Raw genomic sequence first — 24,192 nt, forward strand, 5'->3', positions numbered from 1 at the left:
AAACGGGCAGAAATAAAGAAAAATGCTGATTGCTACCAACAACACAGTGTGGCCGAAAAAAAATGATTATGATGCGTGGGTGGTGGGTGGTGGGCGGTTGGGTGGGTGGGTTAGTATCAGCTGACACACATTTTCGGGGCAAGGTAAGAACAACGGTACCCGGCTTTGCCAACTTTTGTTTGGTTTGTTGTCACTGTCACTGTGTGTAGGCCAGAAAAGTTTTTTACACCAGTTTTTTATTCAGTTCGTCGTTTTTTTTTTTTTCTTTTGGAGGGTTTTCCATGTCGCCAATGCTGTTGTTTTTGTTGCTCAAGCTTTTTCTGCTGACAGTTGGGCAAACAAAGCATAATTTTTAATCTGGCCGGGCAAACATTGTTACATATGCGACACACACTCACGTTCTCACAGTGCCCCCGAAAAAAATAAAATAGGTACCGAAAACTCCACCTGAACGTGGCTTTTAGCTTGATTGTTGATGGGCCACAGCAAGAGCAACAGCGGCAGCATCAAAAAAAGGAGAAAATTATGTTTATTTGGCTTTGGCCCCGATTTGTTGCGCATACGCAGCGTATGACGCCGTACGTGACAATATCATCAAGTGGGGGTCCGTGAATCTGTTGATTTAGCGTTTTTCGACTCGGTGCTTTTATAAAATGATTTATTTCCACATACGGGAAAACTAATTAACAGCTTGGCTGCGAGGAAAAAGGGTACCTAAAATGTTAAGCAAGAAATATTCGTAAACTTTAAAGTATCTTAGCTTACTAGCTCATGAAATTTCACTATCAATATATTATAATTTCATGAGGTATTTTTTTTCTTTCCATATTCCCTAGAGCTAAATTTAATGAACCTGTCTGCGGAGCTGTAATGTCAAATATGACAGTTATTGGCGTTATTTAGTCGTACAGCCGGCTTATTAATGCATAATATGCGGTGCTCCAAAGGGGCTGTTAAGCATTTGATTTTTTGCCGTCTGCAGCTGACATTTAATGACCACAGACAACACACAGCACACACATGTTATTTGCGGTTCGGCGTTTAAAATTCAAGTTCAGGGCGGGCGGCCCCTTTTTTGACAGACAGACGAACAGCTGCGACTGACAGGCGGACTGCGACTGGCTTGGGAGTGCGGACCCTTGTCTAGACTCCTCTGAAAACGCCCATTCAGGCATGACAAATGGGTCCGATAACTGGTTGGCTGGTGGCCTGCGAATACCAAGCCTCGAGCGGATTGTTTGCAAATTTCTTAACACGAAATTAGTCGCCATAAACAAATGGCAAGCAAACAAACAAACTGCAGCAGACGAGACAGTTAGTTGGGTCTAATCGAAAGCAAATAAAATGCATGCCATACCTGCATGCCATAAACTGTCACTTGCATTGTGCCAAAGACACTCACGCAGACAGGGCACACGGGCAAAGTCAGTCCTTACACTGAAATAAAATAGTGATCTTTGTTTTAGACTTCGTAGAAAAAACGTGTAATAAGGAAGTAAACTAATTTTCAAAATTATAATGTGTTTAAAAGATAGCAAGTTATTTAAAATATTTTAACATAAGTTTTGAGTCGGTATTAAGTTTCTTACTCTACATAGTATTTCATTTGGCTATCAAAAAACTATTGTTTATAAATATTTTTATTTATTTTTATTTAAAGAGCAAAAAATTAATTGAAATTAAGAGCTAGCGATGGTTGCTATGGCTGCAGAGTTTATAACTAAATTTTCTAGAACATATTAAATATCGTCTGCATATTTATTCACTCTTGATAACTGAGCGGTGTCGCATTATCTAAGTGAAAATAAATAATAATTACATATAATTTGTTAAGTATTACTTTTTTAATTAATGCAAATTATAATATGGTATTATATGAAACAACTAGTTGCGAGTCATCGATTTTATCTCGGAGTGTGGAGAAGACAAACGGCATGCAAGGCTCGCCTGTCTGCCCTCGGTCCCTTTTTCACTTACCCTGACTTCCATTTCCAGGGCTTGCATGCCAAGTCCTCGTTTCATATGCCACCGCCTACCCGGCCACGCCCCCTGTATGTTTTACCATAATTTGCCACCAGTTTGTGTGCCCCAGGTCGGTGGTGCCCCAGCCCATTTGCGGGGCTTGTCGCCTCTTATCGAATGCAAAAAGCAGAGGCGAACGGGAGTGCGAATGCAAAACTTGCTGCAGTCGTTGGGAAATTAAAATTGTTTACGCAAAGAGACATTAATGGCCCGGGCCCCATAGAAAATAGTTACAACGAATTGCTTTTAGGCGCTAACAGGCCACGCACACTTGTTATGTAATGAGCGGAACGGAACGGGATTGACGGCATCCCTCTAATGTCAACAATGGTAATTGCACAGTATGTGGGACAATTGCCGAGGGAGAGTGGAATGGAGAGTATGATGAATTGCCTTGGCTAATGGCAAATCAATCTATGTGGGTGCTGCAATATGATCAGAAATAATTGGGTTGGGAAAATTGACAGGTCCTTCAAGAAAAGTAGAACATAAAGTTTAAACGTAATCTAATAACATCTTAAACTTTAGCCACAAGCGATCTATATTTTAAGGGTTTCAACAATTATGGGATTTCGAAAATGTCTGGTTCGCTAGAGCTAAGCAAACACACCTAAATCCAAGGAAAACCCCAAACCAAAACCGAAACCAAGCGAACTGCACAGAGAAATAATTGAAAAGGTTTCCACGGTGTGTGTACATTTCAGAGTTTTCCAACATGGTTGAGTGTGTGTGTGTGTAGGGAGATCTAGCAGGTTTTTTTATAGGGCACACACACATAAATAACCAAAGGATCTCGAGTGCTAATCCAAAGGGGGGAAAAGGGTGCCATTGCCAGTGGAATGCTGTCAAAGGCAGAGCCGCAGCGTTGGTGTCGTTTACATTGTCAGCGCATGTCGCGCTTTAAATGCTTTGATTTCATTTTTCATTCGGCTTGTCACACACTCAAACACCCAGACACACACACATACACCAAAACACCCATACACACACGTAGCCAACAATTGCCAGGTGAGCAAAAGGTAAAGGACTTCGTTTTGGGCCAACGTCTGCTGGCTCAATTCAATCACAAGCTACTTACAGACAAAGCCATTATTCGATGTTGCTGCTGTAATGAATTTGTGTTCGTTTCCCAGGGTCTGTGTGTTTATGTCGCACACGTGAAAATGTGTAACACACAGTTTTCCCTCCATTCCATACCATTCCATGCCCCCCGAATGCCCTAACTGCGGTCTTTCCCATAAATAATCCAATTGAAATTTAGACTCAAAGCAAGGAGAACAGGAAATGTTTTCTTATTGAGATCCTATGTCAGGCTATAAATAATGAGAGCTGAACCCTTGGCTTCATACCGCTTGCTCCCCTGGTTCTGCGGTGGAAATAAGCAGGATTAAGGATGCTTAAAATCAACTCTATAAGAGTCTCATATGAGGAATGTGGGCTCCCAAAAAAAGGTCACTCAGAAAAAAGTCCGAAAATATGCGGAGAAAAAATCTCAAACGAAAATTCGGAATGTTAGAAATGTTTTTTGTTGGATGTATAGTCCACAAATATTTGCGAAAAACATAAAGGTTCTCTTTAAAAGTATAATCTAATTGTTTTGGAATAATTTCTTTTCATTAAAATTATATACTTCTAAAACGTATCCGTTAAAAGTTTTTTAAAGAAATGCCATGTATTTATTGTTCATTTTATTTTATTTAATTATTATATTATGGTTTAGTCAAGACCAGAATTCTTTTTAGTGCCTGCTCAAGTGTCTCCAGGTGTCGTTGTCCTTGTCAAGGACTTAGGTATATGATTACAGAAATTAAACGACCCTAAACGATTTCTGCAGTTGCCAGATTTCTGCGAGCTGACTTTTAACCTTGACTCTCTTTTGGCCGGGTCATCATTAAAGGTACACGATTCAAGGGGGGCGGTACTTGAGATGCGTGGCGTTGGGCGTGGGGCGTGGCACAAAAGTAAGTGCAAAATAAACTAACAAACCGTAAACATGCGAGCCTCCGCAGGTGCTTGTCTATGCTTTAAGGAAAATCAACACCCACGGACCTCCAAGGAAAAAGGGCGGGGAAAGCCGTTTATTTAGTTAGGCGGCCAAGTGATTTTCCTCGGCCTGCTTACCGCTGCTAATGCGCAGCAAAAAAAAGTGAAAGGAGAAAGTAGTAAGGGAGCAGGGCAGGAACAAACAACCAGCGCAAATTGTCGTTTCGCGCTTCAGTTGAGCAGCTTAAAGCCAGAGTCAACACACAACGAGTAAGCCCTGGAATTCCTTGAAGCCTTTGTAAGCAGCCGGAAAAAAAACACATTAAATTGTGTAAATTTTTTCCATGCCTAAGCGGCCAAAAAAAAAAAGAATTCAAAGAAGAACCAAAAATACTAAGCATCTTAGGCATTTTCCTGCTGGCCCTTTAAAGATGTTTGGGCCCTGCTTCCTTTGGCCACCTTCTCAAATTGTTTTCGGGTTTTTATTTTATTTATTTACTTTCGCTCAAGGAGCGGGCAACCGGGAAAGGTGTCCTTCCTCCTTAGTCCGCTGGCTGATTGAATTTTCCGAGCGAGTAATTTTTAAATTGTACTCTGGTCAAAGCGGATAATTCAATTTTAGTGTTTAGGTTTCTATTACTAAACTCACCGCCCACCGCAAAAAAAGTTTGAGCCTGTGGTTTCCTTTGGACTGCCTTCATTTACATTTAACTTTATTATGTATCAGGGAAATGGTTTGTGGGGAATTTATGATTACCAAAGAACAGAGTTTATTTCAAGTACTGAAAAGGGTATGTTAATAAAAGAAAGCTGAAGGTTATAGCAGTGCTTTATAGAACTTATTGGTAGTATCTGTTAAAGTGAAGAAAAATATAGTATATTTATTTGGATTTTAAGTACTTCTAATACAAAGAATGGCATAATCTGTAAATAACTTAGTGGCAATATAAAAGCTATATTTACCTTTTAGATTTCGCTGTGTTGCACTTGCAGTGAGGAAGTAAAACCCCTTGAAATGATTTCCCCTACACCTGACCCTTGAAATTCGAATGCTGGAGTGCACTTTGTTCCAGGGCAACGCCACGCCCTTATCAATGGGCAATCGTTAAATGTCATGTTCAATGCCCTCGGAAAATGCCAGGGAAAATGGCATGCCACAGCGGACTCTCGCTGGGAGCAGTTGAGCTGGCACACAAAATGCCACAATTTGTATGCATTATGCTTGCTACGAGTAGCAGATACTGCCGGAGATATAGCCAAGGCTTCATGGCGCTTGGCTCTTGGCGCAGCAGAACTAAGCCAAAAATGCCACAAAACATTTACCATATATCATGCATTTTTACGTACACTTTCAGCCACTTGCTGTCTCCCTCTCTGCGGCACTATCTCTCCCTTTCTAAGCCCCTGCCCCTCGCCCTCTGTCGTAATTTACACATGTAGTCGGCGGGACTCGTACAACTCTTGTGGCTGCTGCAGTCCATGGTCCTGGTCCGTTTATCTGGCAAAAGCTCTGCGGGTAAGCTGGCCTCAACTGGCTCTATCTCTTTCGTTTTTCCCCTCCATCTTTCTCCATCTCCCTCACTCTTATTGCTGCCCTACGCACACGCTGCGTATGCGTAATATTTGATGCTTTAAAGTCCTTTTGCCGAGCGCCTGTTGTGTTTACTTTCGCCTGGTTTCGACCTGGCCCAAACAAAAAGATTTTTAAGATTTATCGATTTATTTTGGTTTTGCGAATGCCATTGTGCGTAAACGTGTTTTTGTCTGGGTTAAGCTGTTTATGGTCCCGTTGCTGTTGTTGTTGCCAAAAAGTGTGCTCTAAACAATTTACTGTTAAATTGATGAAATAAATTTCCCGACACACTTATTATTTTTTCTTTGTGCTCGTTGTGAGTTTATTTTTTCCTGCCCACGGGTTTATTATTCTATTTTTTCCGGAAACTGTTTGTTGAGCAGCTTTTTGATGACGACATTTGAGTTCCAAGGCAATCGGATTTCAGTTCTATTTTTTGATTTCCTTGAAGAAACTTAACAAAATGTTTCTATAAATATTTTCTCTTGGTACTCATTATAATTTCTAAATGTATTCATATGACACTTAATTTTCCTAAACGTATTATTATTTTCTTTGCCTCACAATAAAATCTACTTAAGCTCCTGGAATAGCCTTGGCAAATGCGAGCAGTAAAACTACAAGGTCTGAGCCTTTGCCTCACTTTATTACGATTACCAGGATTCTATCCCAGCCACACACACAGTCGGCTGCTGTCTGGATGGCACTTTTTCTAGTGCTTGTAAATTACACTTGAGTGACATTTAGTCGTCATCAGCAACGGAAGAAGCAAAGTGCAAGTCAGCACTAGAATATTCTTAAATTTCCCTTCCCTACTACTGATCTTAGTCGTTATTTATGTAGAGAGAGAAATAAATGATTTTTAATGATTTCTAAAATTAAAAAATGATATAAAATATTTATTTTGTATGGTAAAAGTATTAATATTTTAAATTTTTCAACAAAGTAAATATTCTATTTAAATCTTTCAGAGTTTCCAGTGTGTTTGTCACATTTTCTATGGCGCAGTACAATTGCCATCCGTGTCTGTATCCCATATACTGACAATTGCCAGCCGTACATCTCTCTTTCTACCGTCTGGTCCCGTCTGTCCTTTGTGCCATTCTCGTCCTGGCAGACATATCAATTTGACCTCGGCTAAATACTCAGCATGCGATGAGAGTCCAGGGCCAGGTATATTGGCCTCTGGCCCAACTCAATGCCTCTGCCCTGGGAATTTTTAATGATTTTCCCACAATTTCTTGAGGGCCTTTCCTTCGTTTCGTTTCCTTGCCATTCCTTTGTTGGCAAACATTTTTCTTGTCCTACACTTTAAGCTGGCCATTATTAAAATGGCTGATAACAGTTTTGGCTGCAAGCCCAAAGTCAAACACACAGGACCCGAAACGCACACATGGATACGGATATGCCTGGGAGCTGTCTGGAGCTTGTCCTTTTGGTGCGATGAACTTGTCCTTTTTTCCCCCATCTCGAAATTATTTTTGCATAGAGTCTTGACTTTGCTGCGCCGGCAACTTTCGACATGCGAATGGCTGTGGCTGTCTGAAGAGGCTTTGCAAGGTCAGCTCCATTTTTGTTTGGCCCGCCACACCGCCTCCTTGTCTGCCCTGCCAATTTCTGGTAGACCACAAAACGTGATAAAGTCAATAACTAAACCAATTTTTCGTTAAATTCCCATATATAAAATAAAAATAAATGAAAATTCTGATATCAACTTTTGGTCACTGCCAAAATTGGCGGTCAATTAAAATGGCGGCCTGATTGAAATTCATTTTCATAGCGAAAACGAACAGGGCGTATGAGTAACATGCTTACTGTTTTTGAAGTTCTGGCCTGGCGGAGTTTTGTTTATCCATTTTCCTTGCCAACCACAACAAAGTGTTAGAGGGGCAGGCTAATTGATACACAGACACCGCAGATTTCACATCTACCCTAACTCCGATCCCCAACATTCCCATCAGCTTTTCCTCGCTTTTCACCGCTTTTCCCCGCTTTTCCTGGCGTGTGCGTGAAACCTTTTGAAATATTCATGAAATCAATTTCGAGGCGTGCCCCGGCAGCTCACTAATCTCGCCCGGATCGGGTTTATATATGCGTGCGAGTATGTGTTGGCGATTATATCAAAATATGGCTATGGTTATGGCTCTTTCTGCAGAAGGGCAACTTTTCCTGCACTTGGTCTAAGCTCAAATGGGTAAATGAAGCCAGCTGGGCCAAAAGGGAGATTGGTATATATATATATATGGGCGATGATATACAGGTTATTTAATCTAACTATCTATCAAGATAATTAAGCCACATATTTATTTATGTCTTAATATTCAATACAATTAAGTTTTTTTTTATAACCAAATTTTAAAATATTTAAATATTAAAAACGAAAAAAGATTTTAAAACATATGTTGTGTATCCCTATCTGGCTTAACATGCTATACCCATTCTAATATATTTTTGGCAATTTACCAACACCTCCTACTATAATTAATCAAAGCCCACAACCCACATCATTTCATTTAACTCAAAAAAAAAAGAAGAGAAGGGGAATCCCCCAACATCTGTTGCCACATTAGCCGCAGCCTGAGAACGGCTCAGTGTGGATTTTCGGCCTCCTCGCCCGACTGCCACGCCCCTGTCACTCGGCTATATCCTTTCGCTTTCAAAGTAGCCTCTGCCAGCTGCTGTGGCTAAGCGCAAAATTAAGCAAATTAAAAGCCGCACCGAGAGCAGCTGCATAACTCGTGTGTGTGAGCCTTTTTCTATGCCACGGCTAACGTGCAAGAACAACATGGGGCAAAACTGAAAAACTGGAAAACTGAAAAAAACAAAACCGCAGCCACAACCCAACACCGCCCAGTTCAGGGTCACCTACAGAACATTTTTACGCTGGCAAACAAAAATGAAGCGGGAAAAAATTGTACTGGGTTGAAGCAAACAAAAAAAATATGTGGAGGGATGAAAATAAAACAGAAAATCCCATTGAAAAATGTTCGCTCTGCCGGGCATTTTCAGATTTTCATCAAGCTCGGCCTGCCCGCCCACTCAGTCGCCCATAAAAGCCGCGTATATGTGTGCGGCAGCGGTGAGCGGCCAAAAGGCTGCCAAAAACATTTAAATTAAAATTTCTCCACATACACATAGGTTTGTATATACATACAAATATATATTGGGGAGTGCGGGTGTATGCTATTCGCCTACGTGAATAATAAAAAACAAGGAAGAACGCTATAGTCGAGTACCTCGACTATCAGATACCCGTTACTCAGCTAAAGGGACCAAAGGGAAATGGAGATATGCAAGCAGCAAAGCGAGATTTAAGTGCGCCACCTACCGGCGGAAGACAGACTTAAGCATTGTGGGCGTTAGGGTAGGCGTGGCAAATTTTTTTTTGGATCAATCGGTAGGTATTGACGAGACCAATACATTTCAGTTAAAATTTGTTATCTAGCATAAAAATTGTGGGCGCCACAGGCTTGGGCGGTTTGTGGGCGTTAGAGTGGGCGTGGCATATTCGCATAACAAACCTGCGCTGCGTACAAGGCTACGGAATCTAAATCTGAAATCCCAATACTCTATCTTTGATAGTTTCCGAGATATCCGCGTTCATATTTACGGTTTTTTGAAGTTTTTGGGCGGTTTGTGGGCGTTAAAGTGGGCGTGGCAAACTTTTTTTTGGATCAATCGATAGGTATTGATGAGAACAATTCATTTCAGTTTAAATTTTTACTCTAGCATCAAAACTGTAGAAGCCACAGTTTTGGGCGGTTTGTGGGCGTTAGAGTGGGCGTGGCACTCTACTGAAACAAACTTGCGCTGCGTAAGAAGCTCAGGAATCTGCTCGCCAAATCTCAATAGCCTAGCTCTCATAGTTTCCAAGATCTCAGCGTTCATCCGGACAGACAGACGGACAGACGGACAGACGGACAGACGGACAGACGGACAGACGGACAGACGGACAGACGGACAGACGGACAGACGGACATGGCTAGATCGACTCGGCTAGTGATCCTGATCAAGAATATATATACTTTATGGGGTCGGAAACGCTTCCTTCTGCCTGTTACATACTTTCCGACGAATCTAGTATACCCTTTTACTCTACGAGTAACGGGTATAAAAATTTCATGGCCTCCGCTGGCAGCATTAACTGTTATGGGACTGGGCCGCGGGCGTTCTAGCCAGCGTGGGCGTGGCCATGTAAGCCGTTTAGCGCTCTTTGATGGCAGCAGCAAAAATTTATGGCTTGCTTTTAGGCGAAACCATCAGCGAACCGAATCGCAATCGGAGCCAGACAATTGGGCAATAACCAGAAATGCAGGCGGCCAAAACGCAAGGCAAACACAGCCGGCAAACAAATGACAGTTTAAAGTGTCTCCCCAAACACAAGCACACACGAAGATAAACTATTACCAAGGCCCACAATCCAAAGGGTTGGAGGGGCCAGCACTTTGGGTGCATGTTTAATGGCATTTGTTGCTAATCAATGAATAATTTATGTGCCAAGGTTTTGCCACTGGCCAACGCACACCACCACACGCTCTTAAGCGGTTCTCCAGCGATTATAAGTGTATGTGTGCCATATATGTATTTGACTGCTCTTCAAGAGGGTTCCTCTATTTTGCATATAGGATTACACCTAGGCTTGGAACTACACTACATACTCTATATACTTTTTTGAAATTTACCATTTATACTTATAAGATTTCTTTTATTTGCATAAAGGATCCAAGATTACACTACGTATTCCTATTATATTGTTGGCATTTATCATATCTATTTTTAAATTTATAGGAATTAAACATTTATATTTGCTTTTTCGTTATTAAATATCCTGAGAATTGAAGTATGATTTTAGCTAATATAATTAAAAAATTTTTTTTAAGTTGAAATTCTGAATATCTTTCCAAAAATTTCAAGTTTTTTTGGATTTGACTATTATGTATTCAGATGTTTTATAACCTAATATCTTGAGAATAAAGTTTTTCTTGTTATAATTGAAAAGACATTAAAAGGGATCTTCAAAATATTGTAAATTTACCAACTAATATCTTAGGGTCCAATATTAGTTAATATTGATAATATTTTGAGGGAATTCCCAGTTTCGTCTTATATGTTTCTCAGTTCACCCCAAGACTGCTGTTCCATGCCAGGGCTCTAAAATGTTGTTGGGCGTCGGCGTTACACATTCCCGCCACTTGTTTTGGGCCCCGAGTGTTGCACGTTGCACGTTGCAGGTTGCAGGCCGATGTTGATGTTGTAGTCGTGTCGCATTTAATATGCAACTTTTAATAGCGCAATTATTATTTGCATGTTGTAATGGGCTTTTTACATACCACTCGCGCCAGGGGTGGGTTCAAAGAGTTCCGCCGAAGAAAACGAAAACGATTTCAAAGGAACCGCCACCACTTTGCGGAAAACTCCAACGCCAGCCCTCTGGAGACAACTCGAAAACCCAACACGGCTTTTCATTAGAATAATGTAACGAACGGAGCGTGTGAGCATATCGATCGATTCGGCCAAACTATTTAGTCATTCAAGTATTCAACATGCTGGTAAATATTTAACTAGCACAACAACATCGGGCCAAGAAGAAAAGACATTAGGCTAAAAGTGTCGTTGGGGCATAACAATTTTCCAGCAATTAATCTTGATAAAGCCTTTTCAACCAGTGCCATAAACACGGCCATAATCATAACTAACACTGGGATCTCTTGCCAACTACAAAGCACAAATAAATTGGCAGGGAAAAACTTTTAGACAAAAGCGAAAGCCCCCACAGATACGATGTGTGATTGTGTGTGTGTGTGTGTGTGCCCCAAGAGTGAGTGTGTGTTGTGTGTGGTGTGTCTGGCATTTAACCATTAGATAAATGTTGACGAGGTCAATGGGCGCCAAGCGGAAGTTATAGTCTTATAGTCGGGACGCAAGTCGTTCGACGACACGTACATACAAATAAACTGGAGGCAGCTCCTCGAGAAGATGCCCCCCGGCCACCAGTCAACTTTGGCCCATTAGCAAGAGGCAAACGGATCGAAACGGAATGGTTTGGCGTGGAATGCCAGGGGGCTTTAGCTGCATTACGTGCCCGGACCAATAATCTCTGTCAACATCAATTTGCCCCGCCGAACAACTGAAACTAATTAAATGGTGTCCCATAAATTGCACATTAAAGCAAATTTATTGCAATCCCGAGCCAGCGCCGAAATCGAAGTTATTGCCAAAGTCGCGAAACGTTTAATAAACTTTGTGGCAGCGCGAACGTGTCGCGATCGTTGCCCAAAGACCGATTCTGATTTATCGAGCAGGAGATGTGAAATTGCAGGTAGAGTTAAGAGAGTTAAGTGTGGGATTTTTTATATCCGAAACACGTGCGCAGAACTGACTTTAAATTTAATTATTTTGACTTATGGATAAAAGTTCCAGAAACTTTAATCCTTTGAATGTTATTTTAAAATAAAAAGTTGTGGCTTCAATTAAAAGAAGTAGGTTTGATTGACAATGTTGTGGGATATAAAAACAGTTCCACTTAGATATATTTATCGTAACATATGCCCAGCAAATCATATCAGTATATGCTCTAATAACTGCATGTTTGAGCACACTTTAAGTTTAAAGAATGGTTTGTCATTTGGTTTAACTGATGTTCTATTAAATAGGAGGAACTTACTGATTCCTAAACATTTTATTTCTTCGTTTCTAGTTGATTGTGCTAACTGGTTAACGAATGCTTTTGAACTTCAACTTGATTTCTGGCTGCCTTTGATTTGAGGTCCCGGCATTAGCTCAGCATTTTGCTACCTTCGTCTGTTTCCGCTGCTCCACAACAATTTGGGCTAACGATGTCCGTGAGCAATGAAAGAAAAATATTTCCCAGGGATGCCAGCACGTGTCGGCGGGGATCCATACCGTTTGCTTGTATCTGGGCATTCGGGTTGGGTTTATATTTCACTCATATGTCGCTGCAGGCTTTGCATTCTTGATTCCCATATTTCTCCGGATGATTTATACATTTATGTGGCCTTTTTCCGACTGGATTTTTAAGCGACCGACCCCATCCGTTGGGTTTGTATTAAAACGTGTAACCGCAGCAAAGTTGTCTGGCTTTGAGTTGTAGTGAAATCAGTTTGACATTATCATTGCAATTGCAGGCCGGAGTTCTACAACTACATACGTTCCTCTGAGCGACTTCTGTCAATTACTGTTGGATGGCAGCTGTCTCCTTCTGGAGCTCCTCGTCCTCGTCCGTTTTTATGCCCTCTGCCCTTTTACCCCTGCACTGAAAAAACAGCAGGCACTCTTTTTCGAGGGTTGCCTGTCTAACTGTCTCTGTTGATTGTATGTTATTTTAGCTGCTCCCCACGTTGTTGTTGTGGGCGCTGTCTGTCTTGTTATTGGATTTAACGAAGTGCACTGCATAACGCGCATACGACATGTGCACCCATTCCCAGGCCATGTTTTTGCAAAGTCATGCCATTCATATTTAAAGGGGTTTGCAGAATGCATCTTTAATGTGTGACTATTTCCAGCAAAGTGCCCTTAAACATTGAAAGGTGGAATGTCAAGTCAAAATGCAAAACAACCCCGAAACATGAGACTGCATTTATAATAAGAATAATTAATATGGATTACAAATTAGTTTTGGAATATACTAATTGTTTTTTTTTAAATAGTAGGTATTTTGTTTCTATGCTTTAATATTACGTGTCTTTGTATGTATTCAAACAAAATCATATTATAAATAACAGAAGAATTACCATTATAAAAATGGTAGATATAAATAAAAAATATTTAACATTATAAAAATGGTAGGTTTAAATAAAAGAATATCGACAGATAATGAGCCTGAACATGAAGGGTAGTGAGTACTGCGGAGATGAAAGAGAAAATATAATCCTTTTGAAAAAATGTTCTTCAATAATGTTGCAAGAAAAACTATAATCAGGTATTTTTACCTTTGGGTTTCTGTAGACTTCTTCCCACAACCACACATCACGCATACGCCCAGTTATCCAGCTTTGCGGCATTCGCCGTCTGCTTTCAGCTGCCTGCTCCTCACAGCTTGATGCATTCCCGTGCGGTTTTCTTACTGCGAATGCGACAGAAAGTTGCTGTTGGCTGGTGAATGCTGACTGGTGGCTGGTGGCCACACGGATACATCCAACTGTGCCGCACCACTGAAATGGCTGCTCCTCGGGCTCCTCCGCCGCTCGTCATCGCAGGGGGAAAACATTGTCACGTGGTTTTTGTATTTAGTTGTGTCCTCCAGGATGGCAGCCTGCTGTTCTCCTCGATCTCCTCGCTTTCCACCTGTCGCCGCCGCAGCTCCTGCAGCTTTTTCTTTGCGGTTACTGCAACCACTCCAATGACTTCCCATTCACATTCAAGCTCACACCAGTGCAATAAATTCGCCCGCCCGTGTTGCGTTTTGTGTGCCATTGTCGAGGAGCTTTTCATTGTGCCACAAAAACACAGATACAACTTTGCCCGCCTGTGTGTGGGTGTAGTTATCCTCCTGCCACTGTGAGTGTGAGTATCTGTGTGGTAGTTGAGCTGGAATTGTTTTGTTTGCCACTGCGACTACTTCGCTCCCTTTGTTGTGCAGGGAAATTGAAATAAATGTATGTGTAAATGCGTCAAAATTAAGTTTATTTCTTTTTCGTAGCTCTAGCTGTAGCTGTAGCTTTTTAAATGTCTTTGCCAGTGACAAGTGTCAATTAGAAAAAAGTTCAATTACATTAAGCCGGGGAGGGAGCAGGGAACAACAAGTGGCGGCATTGTTATAGGCATGCCATCAAGGATATCCAGAGAGTCATTGTCAGTGTCGTTGTTTGTGCTTTTGTGTCGGGGACAAAGCAACATCGCACAGTTGTACCAGAATGCCAACGAAATTAGGACAACTCGGGCGTAGTTTTGAGAGCGTAATGAAGACATATAAATTGGCAAGAGGCCCACATGGTAGGCCTTAATTATGCATGGATGTGTATGCATCCATCCTATAATTAAACAACAATTTATTTTGAACGTGGCCACTAACAAACGTTGTGTATTTGTTAATGAACAGAAATAGTCACGATGAAAGAAAAAATATTTTGTTAGGCGGCAGTTACATTTAATTTTATAAAATTATTTGAAATCTTTGTAAGGGGTATTACATTTTTTAGACTTATTGTAGTGATTAACTCTTCTTAACATGCCTAAAAATGTATTTGTTTATTTTAAGTGTAGCAGACTTAAATGAAGTAAGCCTTTGAACCAGGGAAAATTTAAATTGCGCCTATCATAGCAATTGACAAGTCCAATTAACTTGGCATCCATTTCAAAATGTTTTGCTCCACAGCTAATTGTCTCCATTAGGGCCCCGAAAACCTTATCAAATGTGGTTTAAAGTCTGACAGCTTCCGGTGACGACACATGTCAGTTCATGACCAATCTGCTAATGAAATAAAATATTAATTAAGAAACTGCAGGCCGCAGACAGCGGTACAGATAGAGATAGAACCATAGATAGATATGGGTATAGTGACCCAGCCAGAACAGGGTTCCATCAGTGGACATTTTCAGCTGTCGTTTGGGTAATTGTAATGTTTGGCATGCAATTAAGCAAAGATGAATGAATCATTCAGCGACGGGGAGATGCGGCTGTGTATTGTCTGGAGTCCAGACAAGTTGACACTGTGCCAAGTTGGCCAAGTGCGTTAACATGGCGTATGCGCAATAATTTAGTGCAGAGCAAACAATTCCCTCGTAGCAAGGACGTGTTTAGTCAGCAGACAGCGGACACTCGCCGGCGTTTATAATTCGATCATTATTTATATTTAAATAGGTCCTCTGCCCCTCACGCACCCCAGAACACATCTGTTCGCTGTATTCTATCTAGTTTTTTTTTTTGTTTTTTCTGTGGTATCGCTCGTTTGCTTTGTTGTTTTGCTGGCCTGGCCTGGCTAACAACAAATTGAAGGGAAATGATTCCATTTCATGCTAGATTAAACATGTGTCCACATAATTTATCGATTATTTATCATGTGGTCCGCTACGGGTGTGCTCTGTGTGGACAAAGTGAAGTGAAGTCCGGGGCCCCAGGCCACCGACATGGCTCTCTGTTTGTGGTTGTGCGGGGGGAGAAAACTGTGGAGAAAGCTGGCGAGAAAGCCGGGGAAAGTGGGCGATTGCCCCTCATTGCGTAGGCCTTTTGCGGCCACATTGCGCACACAAGTGCAAAATTAGAAACAAAAGCTTTGCCAAAGGCGTTTACCGTTTACCCTCGGTAGCAGCAAGTGAAGTTCGATGTCGTTTGCCATCCAAGGCACTTGTCGCTCCAATCTGCCCGAATGGCCCAAGGATATCCAGGGGTATGCTGGCCACAGTAGTCACAGACTCAGGCCTGTCACATATCTCAAATATGCCGGAAAATGGGTCAATGCATCTGTTTCCATAGCTTCCACTTTGATTGATGGTTGTGAATATCCAGAATATGTGGCTTAACTTGCAGTTTTCAAGGCTTTATAGATTAATTTGTAACTCCATTTTTTCTACACTAATGTATTATTTTTTTGCACCGGAAACTGGATACTTTCTGCATCGTGATTCATAAACTCAAATAATTGGCAGAAATTCTATAAAGTTTTTAACAACTTTAAGAGGATTTTTGTCCGAGTTTTTTTTATGAACTGACCAGGGTAATTGAATCTTCGATCAGTGAAGCCTGGTTTTTTATTTCCTGTCCCAGTATTTGCTTTTTCCTGCTCTTTTTACTAGCCAGACGCATTTGCCAATGCATTTTTACCGCATAAACACACACTGACGCTGGGCGGACAGCCACTGGGCAGCACAACACGAAAATGGCGGCCATTTTGTAATCCGCATGTGGCTGGGTAATCACCCCTAAGCTCCGCTTTGCCACTATCCCCTGGCCAAGGTCCTTTTGGCCCATATCCCATATCCCCTACCCCCTGGCCATCCAGCCCCTCAGCCTCCCTTCACACGTGCGGCGGCTTTTCCCGGGTTTTGCTGTTCAGATTTTTTTCTGTTTTGTTTTGCAGCATTATGTGGTCGCTTGTCGCTGCATTTTCCCCCCCATATCTGGTTTTTCCATCACCATCGCCCTTTTGCCCGCTTTCACCATCTCTCTATGAATGTTGTGATTTTGTTTGGCGATTTTCGGCTATTTTTGGTTTTCATTTTTCAGGCCTCAAACAGCCGCAGATCGATCGATATTTTAAAGCTTAGCCAAATGGTGCGAATGCAGGCTACACTGGTCAGCTTTCGGCTAATTAGAACGGGGGGCAAGGGGAGATCCTTTCGCTAGCCAAAAAGTAGCCACATTTATCAGAGAGAGAAAATCGTTGAATGGCTGCCAGAATATATGAAATATTTTCCCAGTTTTCCTGGCACAAACAACTTTATCAAAATTTGCAGAACTTCATAAGGCTCCTGTACTCCTTCTGCGTGCGTGTGTGCGGTAATGCAATTGTTGAGCACTTTTTGACAAATTGTTGCGGCAGCCACTTGAAAATCAATTTGCCAGCTAAATTGACTTCCATTCTCAGCCAAGAGCAAAGAACTTAGAAATAAAACTTGCCAACTTGCAGCGACTTCTTTTCTCATAGCTTTTCTCAACCAATCTTCTCCGCTTTTTTCAGATGGCGAAATCTTGCGCGTGCTGGTGAACAGCTCGGCCCAAATCAAATGTGATGTGGGCTCCAGCCAGGCCGATGACAAAGTGCTGCTGGTTGTTTGGTACAAGAATAATTTACCCATTTACAGGTAGGTCAATCTGGGCAAAACTAGCATGGGTGTCCTGTATCCTGTATCTTGTATCTCAATCCCTTTGACAGCTACGACACACGTGGCGCCCACGCTGGCACCCCATCGCATTGGCGGGACGAGGAGGTCCTCGAGGATCGGGCCGTCTTTCGCACGCACAAGGAGCCGGCGGAATTGATTATAAATCCGGTTAAGGTAACCCTTCCAACACCCCTCGCATGTGTCAACAGCGCGGCGCTCTATAATTGGAATTTCATTTCAGGAAAAGGATGCGGGCAACTTTCGCTGTCGCGTGGACTTCAAGCTTTCGCAGACCCGCAACAGCAACGTCAATTTGGAAGTTGTCGGTGCGTATACCCAGAACTGAACCGAAAGATGTCAGGGATCCAATATATTTCGCGGGCCCCACACTAGAATAAATAATTGAAAGGATCCAACCATCCCTTGATAAACATGAAACAATTTTAAATTAATATTTAAATAGCTAGGGGAACTATTGACATTTTACCTAAGGCTATTTGGAATATCAACACTTCTTTTTGCGTGCCTCACTTAAAAAAATATAACAAATTTGAATGACATCACAAAAAAATAATAAAAAATTAATTTAAACTTGGATCAAAGAATAAAGTCTAGAAAAAGATCGAGTATATCAATCTATCATATTTAATTACCAGCCTATCATAACAAATACTAATTTCATCAAGCATCATAAAATAAGAGTGGATAAGGTATACTTTTAAAAACTCACAGGACACAGTGGGACAATAGGATCAAAGTTGCATCCATTAATTTTTTAATATTTGGATAGGAAATATTTATTTAATTTATACACAAAGATTGCCAAACTATGTACCCAATAGCACAGCTAAACGAATAAAAATCAGATCTTTTTCTGTTTGTCCAACTCAAATCTCAATTAAAATTTTTCCACTTCAGCCAGTTTAAATAAAAAGAACCATTAATAAATATATATACAATCTACGTGCATATACAATCAACATTCACATAAATAAATAAATAAACATGGCCAGCCAGAAACGATTATAAAAGCAATTAATATTTGTTTCGTCCGCACACATACACACTGGACCAAACGAGTTGCACATAAATTAGCTGAAATGATTTTTTGGTTAGCCGCAAAACTTACAATTTATTATGCGAGTCATATGAGTAAAAGCGTTGTATAAATTTGCCTTTGCATTGCTTTTGACAATGCCAAATTATTTCTGATTTGCGGCTATTTAAAATCATTGTAAGCTATCCGGGTATTTGCAACTTTCTATATTAAATATTTAAATAGTAGTGGTAAAAGCGAATTGTTTAATTTTTCAGTGCCGCCGACGCAGCCGATTATCTTCAACGAGCGACGCCTGCGAATCGATTCGAGGGCAGGTCCTTATGAAGAGGGTGGCAGCCTGGAAGTAACCTGCGTGGTGTACGGAGGTAAGTCCCCAAAATGCTGATCTGTTACTTTGAGAACTTTATGTGGGGCAGTCGAATTACGGCAAAATAAAATATTAATTGCCCAGTCCTGCGAAATGCAATCAATAATTAAACTTTATAAGTGGCTGTAAAAACATAAAAGTATCCGGCACGAACACAATCAAAAATAAAAATCGCGCCAGTGGCAGGGGGGTGAGTTACTAAGCTTTGTTGGCATGCAAACAAAGGCAGGGGCATAAACAACAAACAATAAATAAGGCAGCCAGCGGTAGTGTAAAGTTCAATTGTAAAGAAGCCGAACACAAATGTCAGTGAAACAGGACGCAATTGAAAGGGCCAGTAGAGGAAAGGAGTCCTGGGAGCCAAGTTAATTTCGCAAATGTGTCGCCTTAACAAAAGGATTAAAAGTGCTCCAGAGAAAGGAGCTGTCGACAGGGAAAAAGGAGGAGGAGGCTCAGAGAATTGTAGAAGGTCCGCAGAAGTCAACATTCTTCGTTATCAATGATTCCCAGGTTGATACGTTGACAAAGGCTTTGCAGAGAAAATTCTGATAAAATAAGTACAGCTTAGGAACATAATAAATTTTGCTTGCAAATTTAAATAATTTATCAAAACTTTAATATTAATAATATTAACTGTTTAATTTAAACATTATTTAAATTGAAACAAATTCTCTGTTATCTTGAATAAGAATATTCTAACATTTTGATTATTTAGATTTTATATGATATTCCGTAGCTCTAAGTCTGCTATACCTATTTATGCTTTTTCGTATTAAAATATTATATCATTTCCTTTTCTTTACTAACACTTAAAAAATTTTTTTTCGTATATTATTAACCTTTTCCCAACGTGTATAATCTGGAAATCGCACAGAAAACCCTTAAGCCAATTGTTGTTAATGAGAGCCAAAATACAGATTGGTTGATCGAATAAATTCCCCCAGAAATACGAGGCTGCCAACGGATTTCCCTGAGTCCGAGAGTCGGAATCCAAGAATCCGAGCTGTTTTCTCTCGCAAGCCGTCACAGTGCCCGACATAAGTATGTCACCAGCCAACGAGAATCGCGTGCTTTATCGCTGCGTACTCCCCTTTGTTTTCTGGGTCTGGGCGGAAGCGAAACCACTTTGAATGGTTTGACATGTCAACGTTGACATAAAATAAATCACCAAGCCAGCAAACTGCACTTGAAACTGCCCGGCAACTGTTAACTGGTCAGTAGTTTTCTGGGCGGTACTTTGTTTGGGGGGTGGGGGAAAATAACCGCGAAAGGGGTGAACCCGCAGGGGGTGGCTCGGGGGTGCAAAAAAAAGAAAGCAGGAAAATTGGGCACTCAAAATGTTGTATGTGCCAATTAAATGGGGGCAAGGAAAATGTTGCCAATGTACAAATGTGAATACATACGAAATGGGGGGGGAAAGTTGGGTGGAGGGTCTAGGGGGAAAGTGGACAACCAAGTTGTTGACAAGCAAAAAGGAAGTCTGTTGATGTTGGCAAATGAGCGAGGGGGTGGGGGAAAGCAATTGGAGTACTTGAAACTTGTACAAAACGAGTGGGAGAAAGTGAGTAGTGTGTGGTCAGGCTCGTTGACAGTTGAAACGAACAAATTGATCCGAGTTGTACGGAAAATGGCTGCACTCGAATTAAATTAGATTTCAAAGAAAGTGGACTTTTTTATTCCACTAAAAGAAAAAGAATATTATAGGACCAAAGTATTTTTTAAATGGGGAAGTGTACTAGGCTAGCATAGAGTAGCTTACATTTTTAAGTAAATTAAACAATGTACAGAAAAAAACACCACAAATAATAAGGCTATCTCTTCCATGAGTTTCATGAATATTCGGCCATCAATATTCATTTAGTTTTTTGAGTGCACATAAGACCTATTATCCTTTTATCGGACAGGTTCTTCCCTCAACCGCTGAACATCCCAATTACGTTGGAACGACTTGGTAATGGTGTGAAATTGAAAATGCTTGCCGTCCTACTGAAATCTTAAACAGCGGGCGGAAATAAATTGCAGGCAAATGCTGACATTATGCTCAGACCGGCACCATCTCCATTTCCATTCTTAGCCGCTTTCGGTTCTGGTGGGTCTGGTGTGGTCAGGTCTTTTGGCATTCAACATGCAATGTCCATTACAGAAATTGCAATTCTGTGGCCAAAACAAAAAGGCAGCCGGGAGGGGTGGGGGGTCGGCTGTGGGAGCATAAAGTGCTGAAAAAGTTGCCACTTAAACAAGTGCAATCAGCAGAAGTAAGTCAAAAGCGGCAGGCGATGAGGAAGGAGCGGTCCGGGATGGAAATGCTTGGTGCTGGGTGCTTGGTGGATGGGAAGGCCAGCCGGCTTGGGCTTAAGAGTGTGCGAAATCGACAAAGGAGCAGTAAATTTTATTGCAGCCTAGGAGGAGGGCGCCACAATTGCAAATGAGCGCGACACGCCAGCCCCAAAAAACGGGGAGCGAAATGAAGTTATAAACCAGCACACAGTCTGTGTGGGTAGTAAAAATTACCAATCTACCCCGCCACCAGTTCCCCTAGCAAATCATAAAGAATATATACATTGGAACCGGAGGGGCAGCCATTGTGCGGTGGCATTGGAAGCCAAGGGGAAAAGCGGTGGAGAACCCTGGGTTTATGTGGCCACTAATGCATAATATTCAGCGTTGCCTTCTTTTGCACGTCATGAATTTTACACACGGTGGTCTCAGCCCCTGCGACTCCAATTCCCCTCTCATCCTCTAGAAACCCTCCGGAGCATATAGTGTAGTATATATTGAAAGCACCAGCTCGCGGGAGAAAACATCAACTGAAAGGAAGGGTCACATTTGGGTTAAGCATTTTGGTTACCCTCTTGTTTTATTTTTTTAAAGCCTTTGTTAAATTGTTACAAGATAATAAAAGTGTTTTTAAGAAAATGTTATAAAAATAAGTTTTTAAATAAAAGAATATTAAACAAAAATAAATTAAATAGTTTAATCTTATTTTTTGTTGTCTGAAATGCCTATTTTGGTTCTATGGGATCTATAGGGCCTAATGGTAATATAATATTCAAGGTTTTTTTTACCAATCTTGGGTAGCAAATATATCCAGCCAAAATCCCATATACCCCTTTGGGACTCCCAGCATGGTAAAAGTGTGCTAAAAATGGCTTTTACCCTCCTTTCTTTTTTTTTCGCTCTGTGTGTCAAACGGAAGTGCAGGCGTTTTCCGTTTTGGCCAAAGTGAGCGTTGGCCATATTGCTATTGTGTTTGCTGTTGTTGTTCTAGGCAGGTTGCCGAGTACAAAATTGTGTGCATTTTTATAAAAATGTCTCTCTTCACTTTTCTTGTGTTGTTATTATTATTATTACGACTACTTTTGTTGGCTTGTTGTTGTGGCACATTTCGGAGCACGGAAGTGCAACAATACGGAGCCATGCAACAACACAAGTTATTTACTAAAGCGAAAATAGGACCAACAAAATGGGGGAAATACTTAAGGAGTCGAAGGGGAGGTAGAAATAGTATATTGTCTGCCAAAAAAGTTTGCATAATTTCAACTTCATTTATTTTTCATTTATGGGTTTTCTGTAATGGCGCCATAAGAGGTATAAAACCTTGAAAGTGCCAGTAATTATATTTTTCCTTACTTTTCTGCCTTTAAAAAAAAACTTTAATTTTGACTGAGAAAGTAGGTATTCAACGCCTTACTTCATAAACAAAGTACAAATGGCAATTGAGTGTGGCAGTTTCTGTTGTCCTTTAAAAGGACCCTCGAAGCCGGCAAGCCTTAAATTTATTTTACAGCTTCCTCACTGGACAAAAGGTCAAATGCCAAAGAGCACACAAAAGCAGAAAAAAGGGAGGGGAGGGTCGGAGGGAATGCGAACTGAATAAACAGAAAGTGTACCAAAGACAACAACATAAAATATATTTATGTGGCATGGCAGAGTTTCCTCCTTTTACTTTTTTTCTGCATGTTACTTTCACGAGCTCTAAATTTTTGCTGCTGTTTCTTCTATTTCTAAAGAGCTTGGTTCTCGTGGGGACCCACCCCCACCACACACTTGTTTCTAGCAGTGTATCTATTTCAGCCGAGACAAATCCAAAGCCAAAACAGATGCAGGAGATGCAAAGATATGCAAAACTAAACAAGCAAATATTTCAGCATTGCATAACTAAAGCGAGTGGTCTAAGTTTTCATGTACATGTGCGTGGGTATGGTTCTCTGCTTTCCTTACACATGAAACAAAGATTAACAACAATATCACTAGTGCTATGCCATCTCGGGTTTTAAAGCCATTATTTAATAGTTCAAAATGAAATAAAACAAGAAAGAACGCTATAGTCGAGTGCCTCGACTATCAGATACCCGTTACTCAGCTAAAGGGACCAAAGGGAAATGGAAATAAGCAAGCAGCAAAGCAAGACTGAAATGCGCCACCTACCGGCGATAGGTATTGACGAGACCGATACAGTTCAGTTAAAATTTTGTATCTAGCATGAAAATTGTGGGCGCCACAGGCTTGGGCGGTTTGTGGGCGTTAGAGTGGGCGTGGCATATTCGCGTATCAAAATTGCGCTGCGTACAAAGGTTCGAAATCTAAATCTGAAATCCTGATTCTATATCTTTGATAGTTTCCGAGATATCCACGTTCATATTTACGATTTTTTGAAGTTTGGGGGCGGTTTGTGGGCGATAAAGTGGGCGTGGCAAACTTTTTTTTAAGTCAATCGATAGGTATTGATGAGAACAATACATTTCAGTTAAAATTTTTATTCTAGCATCAAAACTGTAGGAGCCACAGTTTTGGGCGGTTTGTGGGCGTAAAAGTGGGCGTGGCACTCTACTGAAACAAACTTGCGCTGCGTAAGAAGCTCAGGAATCTGCACGCCAAATCTCAATAGCCTAGCTCTCATAGTTTCCAAGATCTCAGCGTTCATCCGTACAGACAGACGGACAGACGGACAGACGGACAGACGGACAGACGGACAGACGGACATGGCTAGATCGACTCGGCTAGTGATCCTGATCAAGAATATATATACTTTATGGGGTCGGAAACGCTTCCTTCTCCCTGTTACATACTTTCCGACGAATCTAGTATACCCTTTTACTCTACGAGTAACGGGTATAATTAGGGCAGAAAAGTGTTAAAAGATCTGAAATCAAAGGTACTGACTATTCCGATTGAAATAAAATAACATAGTGACAATCAAAATAGATTTTATCATAAAGGTTGAGTAAAGAAAATCAAATCTATCTGAAAATATAAAAACATTCAATATTCGGATTCTAATTTTTTTTTACTGCCTAAAAATGTGATTAATATTTTTAGTGGTAGAAAACTTCACAGATACTTTGTTGAAGAAATTTCTATTGACAGGTATTTAAGTTTCGTACTTCCTTCCCGCCGTGCATTGTG

General features: G+C 41.0%; 1 protein-coding gene across 1 annotated transcript in view; it reads left to right on the forward strand.

Moving 5' to 3' along the window:
* LOC119561216 (hemicentin-1) overlaps nt 1-24,192 on the forward strand; it is a 90,386-nt gene that overhangs the window by 31,072 nt on the left and 35,122 nt on the right. The window contains exons 3-6 of the mRNA XM_037875047.1: nt 17,215-17,338; nt 17,410-17,533; nt 17,601-17,685; nt 18,674-18,784. Coding sequence (XP_037730975.1) covers nt 17,215-17,338; nt 17,410-17,533; nt 17,601-17,685; nt 18,674-18,784 — 444 coding nt within the window. The remainder of the gene's footprint in view (nt 1-17,214; nt 17,339-17,409; nt 17,534-17,600; nt 17,686-18,673; nt 18,785-24,192) is intronic.

Source organism: Drosophila subpulchrella, chromosome 3R, assembly GCF_014743375.2.
Source record: "Drosophila subpulchrella strain 33 F10 #4 breed RU33 chromosome 3R, RU_Dsub_v1.1 Primary Assembly, whole genome shotgun sequence".
Taxonomy (NCBI): domain Eukaryota; kingdom Metazoa; phylum Arthropoda; class Insecta; order Diptera; family Drosophilidae; genus Drosophila; species Drosophila subpulchrella.